This window comes from Atractosteus spatula, chromosome 15 (assembly GCF_055471065.1).
Source record: "Atractosteus spatula isolate fAtrSpa1 chromosome 15, fAtrSpa1.hap1, whole genome shotgun sequence".
Classification (NCBI taxonomy): domain Eukaryota; kingdom Metazoa; phylum Chordata; class Actinopteri; order Semionotiformes; family Lepisosteidae; genus Atractosteus; species Atractosteus spatula.
In genome coordinates, this window is record NC_142720.1 from 5,105,873 (window position 1) to 5,121,210 (window position 15,338).

Consider the following 15,338-nt stretch of genomic DNA (forward strand, 5'->3'; position numbering starts at 1 on the left):
TATTAGAAATGCTTGATATTAGTTCATAAATAGTGGCTGAAGTATGATGGTCAAAGTAGGTTTGTTGTAGTTTATTGCCCACTGTGTATGTACACCTGCCACCTTTACGCATAGTACTGAACAGACCCGAGTAAACAGTTCAAATGTCAATGTTTCTTTATAAATCAAATCCAAACATAATATTTACTTCACCAGATTGACAAATAAAAAACAAAGATGTTACCATTTGGGCCACAATACAAAAGCAACCGTACATATTGTTGGCTGTTCTGACTGGTGCTTTCCATCCAAATGCAAATCAACATTTTTTTTTTATTTTAGCACAAATAAATATAACACATCAAATTCCAAAATGTTTTTATTTCTGCATTTGGTCCCCGTGTTTAAACCCATTTTCCCAGATTGCTGCACATGATCAGGAGGATCTGTTAACTGAGACAGTGGCGTTTTCCCATAACAACTTGTTATTGTTATTGTTGTTAGCCTTCTTAGGATACAGAGGACGCCGAGGCATTGCTTTAAAACAGTATTTCAAGTATTATTTTGAGAATTCCAATGATGATGGTCCAAAGTACTGATTCTTCTTCCTGTATGTCCTCCGCAGAGACCTCCTGGTACCTTTTCTGCTTCACCATGTCTTCTGGAGAATAAGAGCCTTTGGTAAAGGGATCCTCATGGACAGTCTGGTCATAATAGACTCTCATTTCAAACTCACTTTCCTGGTGAAACGGGTGCCCATAAATGCCAATGCCCACAGGGCGTGAAAAATCCATGGGCACCACGACTACGTCTTGACCACAGGTGACCGACTGCAGTTTGTAGGTGTCAAAACTGGGGTGCAGGGTGCTATCAGAAACATAAAGGTCAGCATCACCTTTGAGGCTCTGCATGTGCAGGATGATCTTGCCATTGTGGTTTAGTCTTAAGTAGCTGTAGTTCCCTGCACCGATATGCCCCTGTACCACATGCAGGAGAACCCATTCATCAGGGATGACTTCCTCCTCAGAGCTGTGCAAGAAGCACCAGGCCTGCGAAAGGAACAGCACTGTGCACAATTTACTCCAGTGCAGCACCATGATTAGGAAAGGCTTTCCTCAAGGAAGGGAACCCAACCTCTATCATCTGTTAGTGGCCTGCAATAAAGAAAATCGCAGTTTAGTCCCAGGTACCGACACAAGCAATAAAAATATGATCACATGAAAAAATAAAAATGAAATTAACTTGAATAAAATCTCTGGACACCATTTCTTCAGAATGCACGACCTGTTCCATAACTGGCTTGTTGTACTTCTTTGGAAATCACATCTTACAGCCCAGTTCCACATGCACTCTAATGTATCAGAATAAGTAGTACAGCAAGGCACAGCAGAAATAGATTTCGTTTACATGTATGAGGAAGAATATCAATGAAAGGAACAAACTAGCAAACTTCTCAAGGCAGTGATTTTAAATTGTGTGACATATAAGCCTAAATAAAAAACATGCTGTAGTTTCCATACCTGGTTTGAAGAGTCATACCAAACACCCAGACTGTAAGCTGACACCTGCGGTAACATGGAAGCTCATATCCAATCCCTACTATGGCTTCACAGCGTCTGAGCTATTAATAGTACAGAAGCATTTGCGTTCATAAGCACCAGTAACGCACTGCTTGTAATAACACATATTATATCTGACAGTTTACAGTTCTCCATTTGTAGACATTTGCATGAAAATTGCAGACTCACTGACAAGAAGCTGGTGCCTGGCTGAAGCTGTCCTTGAATAATTATGTTTTTTACTCATTTTGCCAAGAGCAGAAAACAATATCTTAGGATTCTGGGGAAACCAGAGTTCATAAGATCAATAATTTAGGAACTGGGGAAAACAAAACTGCTGTCTCAGTTTCGTTTTCACTCATGAATTATAAGATAATTTACTCATACAGTATATTACTTGTCATCACAAAATCTCAAGAGATAGTAGAAAAGTCTCAATTAGATGATGTATTCAAGTTCACTGTAAACCCTGTCGATTTCTGCTGAGTTCAGTCCAATTCAAAATAATATATTGATTAAAAACAGATATATGGTCAGTATGTAAAAATGTATATTTGAAAACGTATATGATTTCTCACAAAGGCATTCTGGCTGAAAATATAAGAAGTACAAGATGAGAATGGCTTATTGGTAAAACATAAAAAAACACCTCATTACTGTAATGCACAAACACCCCTTGTCTTTATGGGCAACAGATCCTGCAGTTTTAATCTTGTTACATTAGTAACCATTAGTGAAGTGTTGCATTGGTCAAGTAAAGCAAAGTATCAGTTCAGTTAATTGGCACCCAAAGACACCAGAGTTCTGCAGCACTGGTCTTTACCCATCTCAGCTTATATAGGGAGCAAAGTGTTCTAACGCAACAGTAGTTTGTAATACCAGCCACGCAGATCTCTTCCACATCTGTCCACTTGATCTTCATCAAATGTGGGATAAATTTCACAGGCACTTGCACTATCAACCCTGAAGCAGCTGATTGGAAAAACAAAGATGCAGACTTTCAAGCGTACCAGCTACAGCAATCAAAAAAGGCCTACAAACCGAACTTTTTTTTCTATTACATATGAAGATATGGAGGGGAATATGGTATATATTGGCTTTAAAGATCCGGGTTTTTGTTTTTCAAATCGATGTTTCATCACTAAAGAAATAAAATGCGATTTTGCCAACATTTTAGCACAAGCCCTCAAGGTAGAACAAAGTTCAATTTACAATACGTGCGCTACAGTACAGGCTGCTTAGAAACAAAGAAGTCACTTGTAAAATGATAAAAGTCATCTGTTGTTGTTGCTACGGAGCTCCGGGTGAACGGTGTAAATAATGTCACGCTCTTTGCCTTTATAAAAAGAGCAAGGCTTAGATATTGTAGAACTGCGTCAAATTAAAAATAAAAACACTTTACCACTCAGCCCAATGTCTTTCCGTAAACATAAGCGTGATCTGAAAAATAAACTGACAAACGTCAGCATTTGACAGCGGTCAAAGACGGCCACAAGCTGAAAAAAAGTTAACTTAAGACTAGAGCTCTTACGATGCACCCTGAACAGCGATCCTTGCTTAGGACAATTAAACCCCGAATAATGATGAATCACGTACAAAATAAAAACTACTAATGCACGTGCAAAAAAAAAATTAAAACAACCCTTTACCATAACTCAACCCTGTTGTGTTTAACACGATTCTTACCGAAAGCAACTCTTGCCCCATTTCTCCACCATGCCAGGAGGCACACAAACACCGTTCGGCCTCGCGAGATCGCAAGGCCTCTCGTTCAACTACCATAGATAGAACAAGATTACTAGATGCGTGTAGTCACACTCGCTCAGACGTGTAGTCTATTACCATATTGGTAGAGTTTAAAATACAGTCCCCTCCTTGTCCGTTAAAAAACATAGTCCTGAACTATGAAACTACTTAATCAATATATGTTGAATTCTAAGCATTATAATCAAACCTTCAACAAGACACAAACACAGGGAGTTTTCACAACTTATGAATTCGTGACAGGTATCTCCCCATGTTAGAATATATGCTGAGCTGTAAGACATTCTTTTATTTACACCTTATTAAGACTTTATATACGCAACTAATTATATGCTAATCAAAACGCTACAGTAATGGAACTGTGAGGCTGATCTGTAGACTCACTCAACATTCAGGTCATGGTGCTCTTCTGTACTGGGTAATCAAATCTACAATACAGAACCATATTGATACAATGTATTGGATCATAATGTGTGTTCAATTTAAAATAAGTGAAATATATCCATCCATTTTCTAGCCATTCTATCCAGTGCAGAGTGACAGGGGACCTGGAGTCTATCCCAGCAAGTAATGCTGGACACCAGTCCATCGCAGGGCAGACACGCACACACCAGGGCCAATTTTCCCAGATGCCAATTAACCAACCATCGTTTTTTTGGGACTGTAGGAGGAAACCCAAGCAAACATAGTGAGAACATGCAGACAGCATCCCAGGTCCAGAACGTCCGTCCCCTGTAAATTGCACTGACTCCCTGTGAAATGTATAGACTGTTTACATGTTTCTCCTGAACATATATAAGACGCCGAGTGGTCAGCCCGGGTTCTGTTCAGGAGTTATCTCTTGCAGACAGTCCAGTTCTTCACCTTACAGTACATCGGTCTTCCCACTCTGCCCAGTCCTGCGGAACTGGTCGTCCAAATTCTTCAAAGATACCGAGACTCAGTTCAATTCAGTTTACTTGTCGTATGCACAAGTGCAATGCAAAGTTTATTTATATGTATGCTCCGATTCACACACTCTAAGGAATCACCCAAACATAAACACAGAAGAGCAGCTGAGTTGATTTAGATCCAGATAAGGTGTACCTAAGTTTAAGTTAAAAAGTATTGATCCGATGTCCACAAGCAAGAGCAGGTTGGATACAAAAAGCCCACAACACAAAACAAAGACGTACAGACAAGGAGCGACGTGCAACACGTCGCCACTCTCAGGGGCCATGTTGTCAACATTTTAAAACTTTCTATCTTACACTAAAGCTTTTGATGTCGAATTTCCTTTTACTCTTGGTTTCAGTAAAACCATATGCTGTTCAGTGCACAGTGTTTCTCGAGAAGCGCGCATAAATCTGACTGTATTGTCAGAATAGTCAAGTCTTTTTCTCCTATGAAAAGTGTATTTTCATAACATGATATGACCCTTGTGCACAATTAACAGTTATGTTCTTGTCAAACCTGAAAGATATTTATATGCTGCAGATTTCGAAGGCGCGCGCGAGGCCGGCTCTCCGAGAGTAACTACGGTAACGGCTTCCAGACGGACATGCGCGTTTGCTTTTCCAACCCTCTTCCGCTTCCTTTATGCCTCCTCTGGTCGGCTTGTGGAGGTTGTTGATAATGGTTTGTGTTACACGTGCTGGCATTTTTCAGCGTTTTCCGTGATCTCAAAGAGCAGGGGACACAAGATCTGTTCATTCTCGAGTACTTTCGCGTCTAGCCTTTGCAGTTTTCCATCCGAGAGACGCCCCCATCCACTTATTCCGATCACGTTAACTAGTAGGAGTTAGAAGCCAAGACGTCTTCACTGACTCTTACCTGTGTAATTTGTCGCCGAATAAAACTGTAATGAAATTGGAAGTATATTAAATGTTCATTGGGGTTCACGGCTAGGTAGGCTGGTTGTTATTTTTTTTTTTGGCTTCGCATTTTTTGGGGTGTTTTGTCAAGCATTCCGCGTTTCCCGGGGATTTCTTGTTGTTGGCTACGTTTTTTTTTTTTACATAATGGGGGCTTACTTGTCGCAGCCCAACACTGTAAAAACCACTGCCGATGGAGGGAATACAAGTCTGAGCTACGGATTTGCAGCCATGCAAGGCTGGCGGGTTTCAATGGAGGTAAGAGCTCTCCGTCGCTGGCTTTATAAAGGTCCTTGGCACATGGGGCACATTCCCACTAATTCTCTCCACTTTTGATAAAACCCTCCCGGCTTTTCGGACACCTCTCATCTTGGCACTTGGGAATCTTAAAAGACTTCAGTTTTTTAAGCTCTTCTATTAAATTGCCTAACAGCCTTTGAGAAAAAGCTAGAAACGTGCTGGCTTTATGGCGCGGGAATCGAATGAAAATATTTTGTTACCTCTAGAAACGCGAGCCGGTGTTTTATTTACTCCTGATCTGATTTTCCACAGTCCGAGACTCCTTCTAGCGCTTTAGTCTTGCACAGTTTTGAGCCTCCGCGTTGAATTCCCCCCCCCCCCGACCACGTCACGGGCACTTGTAGCTCAGTCATCTGAGCATTTCGCAAACTCCCAGGTGCTGAGTCTGCGCTCCATAGCTGGCCTGCACTACTTTCTTTTAGATTCCATGCTTACGGTATTGAAGGAGGCTGAGGCGAAAAGGCTGTGCTGCAGATAGATGGCATTCTAAAAGAATTAATGCCGGGGTCATTGGGATCTGTCTGAAAATATAGGAAAATGTGGATGTACACGATAGAGCAGGGGATCTCCAGCCTTTATCTTCAAGGGTTGAATTAAGCCATTACATTTACATACCAACCAGGGCTGTGAAATGGCTGTGAGGGTTAGTTATTGTAGGCATCTGTATTAACTTATGCTAGCATGGAGATAGATTCTTGAGCAATCCTATAACCATTATGAGAGTTTGCAAGCAGTAGGCCAGATGTCTGATAATGACTTATACTCATTTAGAATTCAAATCCCTTGTCATACTTGCATATCTGAAATAAAACGTATAGACAGCTGAAGCACCCTGTTACATCGGTACGTTTTACAAAATTCTATGCACATGTTTTTCATGCAAGCCTGAAATGCACCACGTTGACAATCCATCACGTGCTGCAACACGGAGGCTTTGAATACCAGCTTCAGACAGCCCTGGAGTTGGAGATTATGAAAGGCAACTCTTTTCACAGGGAGCTGGTGGTGTATTGATAACCAGCTGTGTACCCATAACAGGGGAGATGAGTCTCTGAATCTTTGAAAGAAAAGTCGGAACTGCTGGTTCTTATTTACAAACAGCTTTAAGTGACTGAATTGAAGGGCTTTATTCTTACTTTCAAACTGGAGCTCTTTGGTTTGCCTTGAACCAGTGAAGCTGCCTGTGCTCTGTGCCTCAGCTCGTAAGGACTCTTGCCCGAGCACGGATTCACTCATCTAGGTGTCACGGGTTAGAGTCGGGGGTCACGTCGCTCGCCGACAGAAGCACTGGTGCTCAGCCGGTAACGAGGGTAGTGTTGCGGCAGTGGTGGCTCGCTCGGCTCTCGGCGGCGCTGACGCTCCTGTGGTCTGCCGGTTACCTGCGAGCGCGCAGTGCCGTCGATGTGGGCGTGCCTCTCCTGTCCCTGGAGCTGGACCTCCAGCCCTGGACTGAGGCTCGAAGGTGGACGCGTCGGAGGAGCTGCCTACAAAATGCTTTCTCCCCTTATATGTGGTCCAGGGGGATTGTTTTTGTGTCCCGTGGCTACACACAATTTAAGATTATAACAGAGAAAGAATTGCCAATACTAAGACGTTAAACGAACTGCTCGTGTCCATCGTCTTCTTTTTAAGGGGCGATGTACTGCTGCCGTTTGTTAGACTTTGCTCCGTGACGTGATGTTGTTTTGTTTCCTCTTTCCAGGATGCTCATAATTGTATTCCAGACCTGGATGAGGAGACAGCCATGTTCGCGGTGTACGATGGGCACGGAGGTAGTATCGGCAAACAAAGGGAAACCTGGCTTGTTTTATTCTGCTGTATTGTCCTGCACTGTCTTTACTGGTCTTGGAACAGCTTAGATTTATACACAGTGACAGTGTAGGTTGCTAGCAGCCAGGAGACTATTTGACAAATACACTCAGTCCCCTCCTTACAAAAAGGTTGTGTTTTAAAGCCCTTTCATACTTCAAATTGTTCTTAAGTCAGCACAATTTGTGGAAGCTTTTACGTGTTCCAGAATTCTCTGTCCACTGAATAATTGTCCCTGTAGTCAGATGATTAAGACCAAGAGCATTGCAAAGGCAAGACAGTGTTTCACTGCTTTCATGCCTTTTTGTGATCTCCACTTGCGTTCCGTCTTCTTTTTTTAGGATTTGATTCGTCTTTGTCACTTTGCCTATCTCCTTCCTCAGCCATTTTTAAGGGCATTTATAACTCATAGTGACCTCAAGATCATAAAGCAAAAGTCAGATGTTAACGTTAACACATCCATGCTGCCAGTCAGTCAGCAGCTCACTGTACCCAGTAACACTGATCAGCAGCAGCCCTTCAGTACGCTAGTGAGCGATACAGCGAGTTAATTCACTATTCCATCCTGTGAAATTCTTCGTATTTCTCAGGGATTCCGTTCATGTGCTGTTCTTATGTACGGATGTGCATGTCTTGATCATTTGTATGTTGAGGACTGAGTATATTTAATAGAATTAACTGAGCAAATGTTTGAAACATACATTTTTTCACTCTTCTGCATTTTATTTAGTATAATGTTCAATTATTTTTTGATTGATACAAAGACTTGTACTAATCATGATCACCATACAAAGATCAGGAAGAAAAAACACCTATAATGCCGGGAGGTGAATAAGTCAGTTTGCCCACAAGGAGAATAAGCCTCCATTTTGTACCTGAAGGCTCTTGAGGTCTCTGTATGGTTCCATTCCTGGATGCACTGTTGCAGCGTCTTTCTGGTCGCTGACAAAAGAAGAATGACTGAGAGCTCCAGCAGCCTTGTAAATAGGAGCTGATGGCCCTTCTGTCACTGAAGAGGGCAGTTACCTGTTGGGCTTTAAGTAAAATTCCCTTCAGAGCTAGGCATAAGTCCTTTTACAATTCGGCCAGAATGACCTCTCGTTTGTCTCATTCTGTATGTTATAATGAAAGGAGCTTTTGTTGGGGAAGAGAAATAGCTGAACGAATGGATTTCTAGTAAGAAGAGTGTTTGGTTTCCCTTGTCCCTGTAAAAAACACTTGGTGTGATTGTCTTTTCAAAGGTGAAGAAGTTGCTTTATACTGTTCCAAATACCTCCCTGAAATTATAATGGAACAAAAGACGTACAAGGACGGCAAGCTACAGAAGGTAAGGTTAGATGTGTGGTAGAACCATTTCCAGCTCATGGACAGAGCATTCTCTTCTAAACAATTCCTGGACTTTAATGAGGCACAATTAAACTAGTAGGGATGGCAGCTACCAGATGTGGCTAGATACTGCTGGAATTGATCTTCACATTGGACAAAGACTGTTCTGAAGATGTTTGTGTGCCTAAATATGAATACATGTTTCTACTAGCCAGCGATGCTGTCCGAGGCTTCTTGTGTGAAGCCTGTACGGGTACTTTTTTTAAAGTTAGAGGGCTACAGTCATCACAGATGGGAATTGACATGGGCTGTAGTATGTTGTGACTTTCTTGTGGTTTAAAAAAACAGTAAAATAATCATAGAGAATAGATGAAATCCTGTAAAAACAAGCTGTATGCCTAGTTACCTAGAAGAGCAGAATTGAATTAATTTTGTCCTAAGTGCGAAAGTGAGCTCCTAAAACGTTTCCCAGCAATACATTAGACTTTTATATATAGAACTTATATTTCAGAGCTCAAATTCTTCACCAGTCAACCAGCTCATAGTACAGATTGTGGGAAGCAAAGTAGCACGAGAAGTTAGTTATTCGGACTGAAGCAAAACGTGTTTCCTGTTAGCCTCCGGTGTGCATGGTGCAGATTCTTTGGGGTTTGACACTGATCTGTGGTTTGAAATGTGCTCCAGGCTCTAGAAGACGCCTTTCTGGCGATTGATAGCCGGATGACCATGGATGAAGTGGTCAAAGAGCTGGCGCAGATTGCTGGCCGACCTCAGGAGGATGAAGTGAAAGAGAGAGTGGCTGATGAAGACGACGGTAAGATTCCTTTTGAGCGACGTATAGGTTGCATAGGTTGTGACCTAGAGCCACTAGAGTCAGCGTTTGAATAGAAAGAAATACAACCTTGCTCTCTGTAAAGTGCCTGTAGAGTTACTGAATTCAATTAAATGTTTTAGATAATAATATTTCCTACAAGAGAGCAGTAAAACGTGGTTTGTTGCAACAATGCCAGCTGTGCACTGATGTGCTGTTATTCCTACATGCTGTTTTACAAAACGTTATTTATAAAGCATCTTTCCAGGTCAAAGTTCTGGTAAGGCGAGAGCCCGCCTGTGAACGGTAATGATGCTGTCACATGGTTCATGCCTGTTTCTTCCTCCGTCTTCATCGCCGCAGTCGACAACGAAGAGGCGGCCCTGCTGCACGAAGAGGCCACGATGACGATCGAGGAGCTGCTGATCCGCTACGGGCAGAACCTCAACTCGATCAAAAACGCGAAGAAACCCTGCCACCCCACGAAGAAGGCAGCCGGGCCGGAGGACGGAGAGGACGCCTGTCCGGACAAGGACGTTAACGGGGAGGCCGGGGGCACGAACTCGGAGCCGGGCGGAAAGAACGGCAAGCCCAAACCCGCTGCAGGGAAGAGCTCCGGCTCGGACGCCAGGGGCAGCCGGAGTTCTGGCGACGGGGGGTCGGGCTCCTGCCCCGCCGATAAACCCCAGGCCGAGGGGGAGGCCGCGTCGCCCACGGGGGACGCCGGACCCTCCTGTTCCTCCTCTGCTGCGCAGCCGCAGTGGAGCTCCAAGTCCAAGTTCTTTGAGGACAGTGACGAGTCAGAAGAAGCAGAGGACGAAGAGGAGGAAGACAGCGAGGAAGAGGTGCGTGTGAATGAGGGGCAGGATTCTGGGCTTCAACGTTTCTCCCCAGATCTTACTATCGCAAAACAAGCTTTTACAGTACTTGGTTAACAATGCCTGTCTGCTGTACCCTGATGAGCTGACCTGTTTCAAGGGTCAAGATTTCATATTCACGATTGTGTGACTTTATATTTCTACTTCTAAACAGAAAGTTAGCAAAATTTCTGAAACTACTGATTAAATTACTTGTAGTTTTCGGTAAGCATTTTGTACTTGTTTGCTGGTGATGTGTAAAGTTTAAAGGTCAATAGAAACCACGATTAAAATAAACGATTTTACTAAAATTACTAAATTACTAAAATCAGTGTTTTGGATTGCAGTTCGCATAGATTGGAGCTTTGACAAAGTGATAGCCTCTGTTGATCCTTCTGGATTCCAAGAGAATCCTGTCCTTTATTCTCAGTTTAGTCATTTCTGACTGCATTCTTGTAAAGAAACTTTGAGGCATTAACGGTGTGTTTCACGGTTCAAGATGAAATATTTTCTCTCCTAAAGGATGGAAGCGAGGAAGATGAAGGAGAATACAGCAGTACAGAGGAAGATGAAGAGGAGGAGGACAGTGACGCAGAGGATGAAGAAATGTGCCTTCCTGGAATGGATGGAAAAGAGGAGGTATTTCCTTGTTCTTGTAGTTCTATGTAATTCCTTGTTCTATTCTGTTCTGTGGGTATGTAGATTAAAAAATCGCATTACTGAGAACTTCTTGTCTTATTTGAGTAACAAAAACATGAGATTTTTTTTAATTAAAAATATCAAACATTGAACTTTTTCCAAAGTCCATGAGTTACATCCCAAAAAAAATAATTTTAGATTTCTTTTAAAAATCAGTACTTTTATAGGAGTTTCTGTCTTGATACTTTGTGATTGAAAAAACAAGAGTTAAGCTTGATTCAAGCATGTCAACTTAAAAAAAAACATTTCTCAAACTACAATGCAGTCTATCTGGCAAGCTTGTTTTCTTTCTAAATTTGCCCTTCAAAGGTAGGGTATGTAGAACAGAAATTGAAAAGAAAAAGGTTAAGGACGATTTGTGCAAACTCGCAACAAGATCCAGAAAACTCCTTTCTCTAAGCAGATGCAGCACACAGATTTCCAGATTGTAAGTTGTACTTAATACACCTGTGGATAAAGGTCTGCAGAGATGGTGGGAATTTGGAACACCAGGACTCTGTACATTGCTCTCCCTCGTGTTTAGCCCGGCTCAGACAGTGGGACCACAGCAGTTGTAGCTCTGATCCGAGGAAAACAGCTGATTGTGGCCAACGCCGGCGACTCGCGCTGCGTGGTGTCCGAGAAGGGGAAGGCAGTGGACATGTCCTATGACCACAAGCCAGAGGACGAGGTGGAGCTGGCGAGGATCAAGAACGCAGGCGGCAAAGTTACTATGGATGGGAGAGTTAACGGGGGGCTCAATCTCTCCAGAGCCATTGGTAAGAGCTTTTTTATTTTCCTGTGTGAGATTGCACCATTATATATATATAAATAGCACATCTCAGGGCGGAGCGGTGGCACTGTGGCTCAGGATCTGCACCTGTGGCTGGAAGGTTGCCGGTTCAAATCCCGCGGCGGCAGAGGAATCCTACTCCGTTGGGCCCCTGAGCAAGGCCCTTAACCCCAACTGCTCCAGGGGCGCTGTACAATGGCTGACCCTGCGCTCTGACCCCAAGCTTCTCTCCCTGTCTTTGTGTCTCATGGAGAGCAAGCTGGGGTATGCGAAAAGAGGAATTCCTAATGCAAGAAATTGTATATGGCCAATAAAGTGATCTTACCTTATCTTATCATGGTGTATCAGCTCAAGGATTTGGAAGATCTGGGTGCTTTGATCATTATATTAGATGTAATGCTTTTCAGCCAGCTGTCTTGCAGAATTCAGAGGAACCAACAGATAGCGTTTAGATAGTGCCAGGCATATTTATCTTAATTTCAGTAATGCTGAAAAATATCCCACTATGTTCTCTGAAGATTCACCCACCTTGTATTGGGTGAACAGGTTTTCGGGGTTCTCTAGTGTTGAAGACAGTGCAGTCCATTTGATAAATGGTCAAAACATGATGGCATCTTTTCACATTTGCTGGATGCAACCTGAATCGGTTCAGCCATCCATCCATTTTGGATTGTAGGTTTTGGAGGAAACCAGATCACCCAGAGGAAACCCACACGAACACAGAGAGAATATATAAACTCCAGGATTGCACCCAGGGACCCAGTGCTGCAAGACAGCAATGCTAATGTACCGCCTGAATAAGTTATTGTGATGTTGTGTTATTTCAGGCGATCACTTTTACAAACGGAATAAAGCCCTGCCTCCCGAAGAGCAGATGATTTCAGCTTTACCCGATATCAAAGTGTTGACTCTGAACAAAGACCATGACTTCATGGTCATTGCCTGCGATGGAATCTGGTAAGATAAAAGAGTATGGAGAGGGGTTGCTGGGGAGGGAGATCAGTCGTTCGGTTCGTTCCTGACTTGCAGGAAGGGTGAAACTGCTAATATACATTTTGAAAATTGTAGAAACTTGCATTCGTCATTTAGTAGTTACACATTCTTTAAGGCACGATAACCCAGAAGGAAGAATGATCTCAGAAGAGACACAGTGCACCCACCTACACCACGATCTTTCTGGCTTTTTATTTCTCTGTTGTTGCTTTATATTTTAGGTAAGTATGGACAGCATGTCTCTAAACAAATGTCATTCTCTTCTGCAGGAATGTCATGAGCAGCCAGGAAGTAATAGACTTTGTCAGTGAGAGAATTAAGCCAAATGAAAATGGTGAAGTTCGACTACTGTCCTCCATTGTTGAAGAGGTAGGTTATGTACTCCTTGGAGCGACACTTAAACGTAAAGAGAGAATTTAAATATGGTTATGATGACCTTAATGTGCATCTTCTCCACAAGGGCACAGCAATATTCAAACGCTTCTGTCTGTTGCCTTGATATTCAGGTGCTAGCAGTTCTTAAATGAGCCAGGTCTCCATGCAATACAGACATATTTTAAGCTGTAAAAATGGCCGTTGCAAATATATTAATTCCAACTTAAAGAAAACCCAGGTGAGACTGGACCAGATTCATTGCTGGATGCTGTTTCCTCTCTCGTGGCAGCTGCTGGATCACTGCTTGGCTCCCGACACCTCGGGGGACGGAACCGGATGTGACAACATGACCTGCGTCATCGTCACCTTCACGCCACAGCCCTCCTCCAGCCCAGCCGAGGGGAGCACGAAGCGCAAAGCAGAGGAGAGCGCAGCCGAGAAAAATGGGAACGACAGCAAGAAATCTAAAACAGAATAGCCGTCCCGTTAAACGGGTTGATCCTTTTTAGAAACAAATCAGACTTCAGACTTCTTTTCCTTATTTTTTTTTAAAGGATTTTTGCCGAAGTATTCAGCTTTGAAGAATGTCCTTGTTCATCGGGGGGATTTCTATTAGATTATCTTAAATATGGAGAAATTGTACTTGTAAATCAGGAATTGTTCGTTAATTTTTATTTTCCATCAGTCTGTTTAGTATGTCATATGTTGTCGTTCCCCCCCCCCCCCTTGCCACATGATCATAATTATGCCTCTCCCATGATATTCCAGTGCTCAGATATGAACTACTAAGAAGGATTATGTTTTAAGAAAGATGAAAGACATCTGTGAATTTCAATGTACAATGTAACATGTATATATGTTCTTTTCCATATTTGTCAACTTTTAGTCTAAAGATTGCATTAACTTTTTTTGGGTAATTGTGGAGCAATGTGACATATGGTGCCTATTCCTTCAACACCAGTATGTAAGTACATTCAAATACATTTTTTAAAAAATTAACATGCAGAAAAGATCTGGTCTGTTTTGTTTTGGATTTTTATTTTCCAGTAGAAGGCTTAAGCATATGGGAAGCCGAAGTCTCACCTCACAGATCCAGACAGCTTCAGGGATCTTTGGTTTTATATCCAGCTCAGTTCTCATTACCTTAATTAAACGCGTTATTGGCTTGGTTAGTCAAAATGAGGGAGCTCTTCAACCTCCAATCGCAGACAGACCCATCGATCCTGGAGGGTCAGGGTTCTCCAGGACCAAAGCTAGGGGCCACTGATCTAAAGAAATCTTTTAGTCCTATTTCTGATTCTTATTCATTCAGGGAATTCAAAACAAGGCTTCCCAATGTGGTCCGTTTGGTTTGCCAAAAACCTAAATTGTTTTTTAGCAAAGGAAATGAAAGGATAAAATGAATTCCTGTGATGGATACTAAAGGTAAATATTTATTGTCAAGCATTTAGTTGTAAAGAGACAATAGTGTACCTATGAAGAGAGAGATGATGGAATTTAGAAAATTGTTTCATCTGGGGGGAGCCTGGCTTTATTCCTGGAGGACCATTGTTTTTTGTCTGATATCAGACCCACATTTACAGCGAAATGGTTTGTCTCATCTGATGTACTAATGAAATTTAGGTCTTCTCTCTAAGCCTTCAAATGGATTGTGGGCATTGTGCTGTGTGAATAAAGTCCAATTTGACCTCAAAGGCGAAGTATTAGAATAATTAGAAAGGGGTCTTAAAATGCTCTGTGGCCCCTGAGGACCTGACATCCTCCCTGCCTTACAGTCAGTGTTCCACGTTTTTGGTTCTTGTTTTATAGCAACATACCTCCCTTCAAAAAGCCATTATCAGCCATTGTGTCTTTACTAAACCACACCTGAGAATGTATTCACTGTCCCCTGGGTAGAGGATATATTGGCTATAATTGTTTTCAGTATTGTAATTTTTCCAGTATTCTATATCGGGATGTCTCCCTTCACCACTGGTGCAAATAAATGCACAGCAGTATGGAGCTATAAGTTGGGAGCGTACAGGACTGAAAGTAAAGAAACAAGCAATGACATTAGTGATCTGTATTTCCACCTGTAAACTCCTACAGGAACTCATGGCACCAAACTGTGAGGCTGAGAACTTAATTGCAAGGCAGCTCTCCTTGTTTCATAATTTCTGTGTTTTTACCTGGGAAGCAGAGCCAAAGGTAAGTTAGGTGTCACATGAACAAAGTAAACACTGAAAATGTAGCCTTACACTG

At 42.4% G+C, this 15,338-nt stretch overlaps 2 protein-coding genes across 3 annotated transcripts; one reads left to right on the plus strand and one right to left on the minus strand.

The window, feature by feature from the left end:
- Positions 1-152: 152 nt before the first annotated feature.
- c15h6orf120 (chromosome 15 C6orf120 homolog) lies at positions 153-3,290 on the minus strand. Of its 2 annotated transcripts, none has more exons than XM_088933575.1 (2): positions 3,225-3,290; positions 153-1,133 (listed from the first exon to the last, which is right to left on the minus strand). In XM_088933575.1, the coding sequence occupies exon 2, from the start codon at positions 1,074-1,076 to the stop codon at positions 519-521; it is 558 nt and encodes a 185-aa protein (XP_088789701.1). In that variant the 5' UTR covers positions 1,077-1,133; positions 3,225-3,290; the 3' UTR covers positions 153-518. The 2 variants fall into 2 exon arrangements, with proteins under 2 accessions (XP_088789701.1, XP_088789702.1); XM_088933576.1 differs by having other exon boundaries at positions 1,500-3,255.
- A 1,573-nt stretch (positions 3,291-4,863) lies between these two features.
- ppm1g (protein phosphatase, Mg2+/Mn2+ dependent, 1G) lies at positions 4,864-14,096 on the plus strand. The gene is made up of 10 exons (XM_088933773.1): positions 4,864-5,413; positions 7,158-7,227; positions 8,506-8,591; positions 9,275-9,404; positions 9,765-10,246; positions 10,781-10,897; positions 11,481-11,715; positions 12,557-12,686; positions 12,992-13,091; positions 13,387-14,096. The coding sequence occupies exons 1-10, from the start codon at positions 5,303-5,305 to the stop codon at positions 13,573-13,575; spliced, it is 1,650 nt and encodes a 549-aa protein (XP_088789899.1). The 5' UTR covers positions 4,864-5,302; the 3' UTR covers positions 13,576-14,096.
- The last annotated feature ends 1,242 nt before the right edge of the window (positions 14,097-15,338 follow it).